We start from the raw sequence: 3,452 nt of genomic DNA, 5'->3' as shown, positions 1-3,452 counted from the left end.
GATTCGATTGTATGTAGGTCCCCATCATTTTAAGCCTATGGAAAATTGATGTCTTAATCTTGTAAGTCAAGGAGGGAAAATTACAAGACACCTACAACAAGAAGAGTTCAACTATGCTTTGCTTTTATAAACAGGCATCAATGCTAAGCTCAGCTCATCAAATCAGAATTTGCATAAGTTTCAATCCATAAAATGATCTTCCCACTCACTGCAAGTGTTAGTTAAGTTTAGCCGTTTATTTAGCTCACTTTTAAGCATCGGTAATAGGCAATATTCGGTTCGGTATTTCTCTAGATCCGATCCTGCATACAATGAGGGAAACATAAGAAGTGCATGACAGGAGCAAGTACCACTGGACCACCTCGATTGAGATATCAGCCTTGGGGTTGGTCATCAAGACAATGTTTCACCTCCTTAACCGCTTTTTGTTCCTCCTACACGAGCAAATGGCTTCTATAAAACCATGTTCTCTATTATTTGCGCTATATGCCCAAACAATATCCAACTAGAAATGCAGAAAACACGAAAGGCTCGAGTTCTGCACTGGCATGCCATAAAAAGGAGAGCAGACTGATCTCATAAAAGTACGAATGACGACTTTTGCAATGATATGATTCAAAAAGTCCACAGGTAAAGGCGTAATGAGAAAGAAATACAAAAAGTGAAAAACATCCATCTCATGTAAGGATATACAGAGCTTCGCACAACGAATGATTTTCAGCATTCAAATGCACTGCTCTGGATATAAGTTCATTTATGCTGGCAGGGCAATTAACTACCGCATAGATGCATATATCAATGTAAAACAATGACAAACCACATCAGAGGGAAGGAAATAGTAGATAATGAAAGGTCATATGACAAATTCAACAAGATCAAGCTGAAAGCTAAAATATATGCTTTATTATTACGAAAATATGTCTTCAGTTAACTACAGCAACTATAGGTAACAGGTGGAGATAATTGCTAACCTATTTCTAACGGGTAGATTCTTACAAAGTGTCAATATAATTGGATTTCTCCATGTTAAGCTGTCAAACCTCGAGGATAAATCAGAGCCATGACCTGTATACAACCTAATTGGCTTGATCCAAAACCCCCTTTGGCCTTTATACTTATTTACTTCATCCGTTCTAAAAAATGGAATAATCAAGATCAATGTTAGAGCATACTTCGTAACTGAAATAACTCAAAATTGCTCTAGCACCGGAACCTGGTTCAACTCGAACCAATGGATAGTGAGTTCCGGCTCACTCTTCTGAAGCATGCAGGCACACCTTCTCAAGTTTTGTTGGCCAATCCACCCCAAGGAGAGGGGAGTTTATTTCCATTGCAACTCGAAAGTCTAACATTGATACAGAAATGGACCCATTCTGTTTTTGAGCATATCTCAAAGGCCAAATCCCGTTCAAAGAGACTGTGGACCAATTGTGACCTTGGTCAATAAGTTTCTGTCTGGACCTTGAACCAGCCAATTCCAAACAGGGTTTTATCAATCTCTTCATGAAAACATCAAGGCTACTGTTCAACAAATTGGGACAATCTACTGACATGTTTAATCCCTCCATCTCTAACTTCTTTTCCAACCTTTTTCTCAAAGAACCGGTGTCAGGTAGTTCACCTTTGCAATGACATGTCTCAGAAGTGGATGCTAATCCGTTCCATGCCACTTTTCGCATTCCTTTAGCATCCAAAGATATGCCAAGCGGAGCTCTAACAGGACTCCTACTGCGAATGCTTGGGCTTCCTGCAACTTGATCAACTTCCTCTCCTTCTTCCAAGGACATAGGTGGTCTGCTACCCAAAGAAAGCAACTCGGTAGCACTTTGCTGTTCTTGAACTCTTGGAACTGCATCTTCACAAACAGTACCACGGCTCTTCCCATGAGGCCCTAAAGGACTTGGATGGTTGTGATCACGGAGATTTGTAGTCCTTCCCTTACGAGGGGATTGAGGAAAGTCTTTGCACATTGACTTAAGATTACTTCTTTGATACCCATTCGCCGCTTTAACACTTAAAGCACTTTCCAATTTGTTCCCTGTTGATGGATGATTCTTCGAAAGAGAAGCATTTCTAATAATCGATCTGAGGAGATGATTATGAAGACGAACATTTTCTCTCCCAATTATACCAATGCAGAGCCTATCAAACTCGGGTTTCCCAATCTTAAGACTCAAAAATCTAGTGAGCAGATTAAAGTACTTCTCAGTTTTTATAGGCCCAATCTTCCGTTCAATCTGAGATTTCAGCTCTAAAGTATCTACTAGAGAAAAATGCCGTCGACCCGGCATTTCAGTTTCCAAGTTCATCACTGTCATCCAAAATCTAAAATTTCAGCCAAAAAAAAAAATCAACTTCCAAATGAAAATCCTACTTAATTATCAATCAAAGTCACCACCAAAACCCCATGCCATTCTCTAAGATAGCAAGACGGGACCAAAAAATACTAAAATTCAAACAAAACAAACAAAACCCATATGAAAAACTGCATTAAGAATAAGTAACTTCATTTAACTAATAAATCATTCAAAAACCACAAATCAAAGAGAAACCCAGAAAGATAAATCTACAAAATTTGAAACTACCAGTCTCAAACAAAGAAACAGTAAAGCAGTAATGGTAAGCAACGGAAAAAGAAAATGTAAAATAGAAACAAAGCAAAACCCACCTGAATTAAGGAACTATATAACTAAATTCAAAGAAGTTGAACTGAATTTGCAGCAAAAAAGAAAAGCATTATTAATCAATCAGAAGCTTGTGAAAGTAGAGAGCAAAGAGATTAGGGCAATAAGCTTTGAAAGCTTCTATTGAAGTGATCATGGTCAAAGAAACATGTGCGTTTTGAAAACGGGTGTAAACTATGCTAAGTGCTAAGCTGGTGAGCTTTGGGTCGAATGTTGGATTGTCCAATCAGCGTCTCAGTTTTTGCGTAATTTAGAATTAAGCCTTCCGAATATAATGCAGTTTCCGGGAGGAAAAAGAAAATATCTATCAACAAAGGTCAAAGCTCCAACTATTTTCAATAAATCCAATTTTGACGAAAAATATTTTAACTAAAAGAAAAAAGGGATTTATTAATCAATACAATATCTAATAAGAAACAAGCTATTAAATATAAGGAATTTAAGAAAATTTATTTGATGTAATTTTTAGACAGTTAAGTAAAAAAAATACAAAAAAAAGAGAGTTATTTTTAATTTTATTTTGGAGTTAAAAAAAATATTTTTATTAATAATACTTTGACTTAATGGTAAGGTATATGTTTTGGAAATTTGGAATTTTATTATGGGTAAATTTTTACTTCAAATTTTATTATGTTTTAATTTTCATCACGTATGAATCATGTTCAAATCTATTCTAATTACAATCGAGATATATTTTAATTTAGAAATGTTGCTCAACTAATTTTTGGCCATGCTTAAGTTTGATTTTTTTAATCTTAGGTAAACCCG

General features: G+C 36.0%; 1 protein-coding gene across 2 annotated transcripts; it reads right to left on the bottom strand.

Moving 5' to 3' along the window:
• Positions 1-881: 881 nt before the first annotated feature.
• Positions 882-2,990, bottom strand: LOC107899984 (uncharacterized). Of its 2 annotated transcripts, none has more exons than XM_016825719.2 (2): positions 2,669-2,990; positions 882-2,325 (listed from the first exon to the last, which is right to left on the bottom strand). In XM_016825719.2, the coding sequence occupies exon 2, from the start codon at positions 2,316-2,318 to the stop codon at positions 1,251-1,253; it is 1,068 nt and encodes a 355-aa protein (XP_016681208.1). In that variant the 5' UTR covers positions 2,319-2,325; positions 2,669-2,990; the 3' UTR covers positions 882-1,250. The 2 variants fall into 2 exon arrangements, with proteins under 2 accessions (XP_016681208.1, XP_016681213.1); XM_016825724.2 differs by having other exon boundaries at positions 882-2,311; positions 2,669-2,980.
• Positions 2,991-3,452: the final 462 nt, after the last annotated feature.

Source organism: Gossypium hirsutum, chromosome A11 (assembly GCF_007990345.1).
Source record: "Gossypium hirsutum isolate 1008001.06 chromosome A11, Gossypium_hirsutum_v2.1, whole genome shotgun sequence".
NCBI lineage: Eukaryota > Viridiplantae > Streptophyta > Magnoliopsida > Malvales > Malvaceae > Gossypium > Gossypium hirsutum.
The sequence above is the reverse complement of the archived record's forward strand: the minus strand, read 5'-3'. Positions and strand labels throughout refer to the sequence as shown.

Coding starts and splice junctions, on each gene's coding strand:
- LOC107899984 (XM_016825719.2), bottom strand. CDS start 2,318: ATGACAGTGATGAACTTGGAAACTGAAATGCCGGGTCGACGGCATTTT.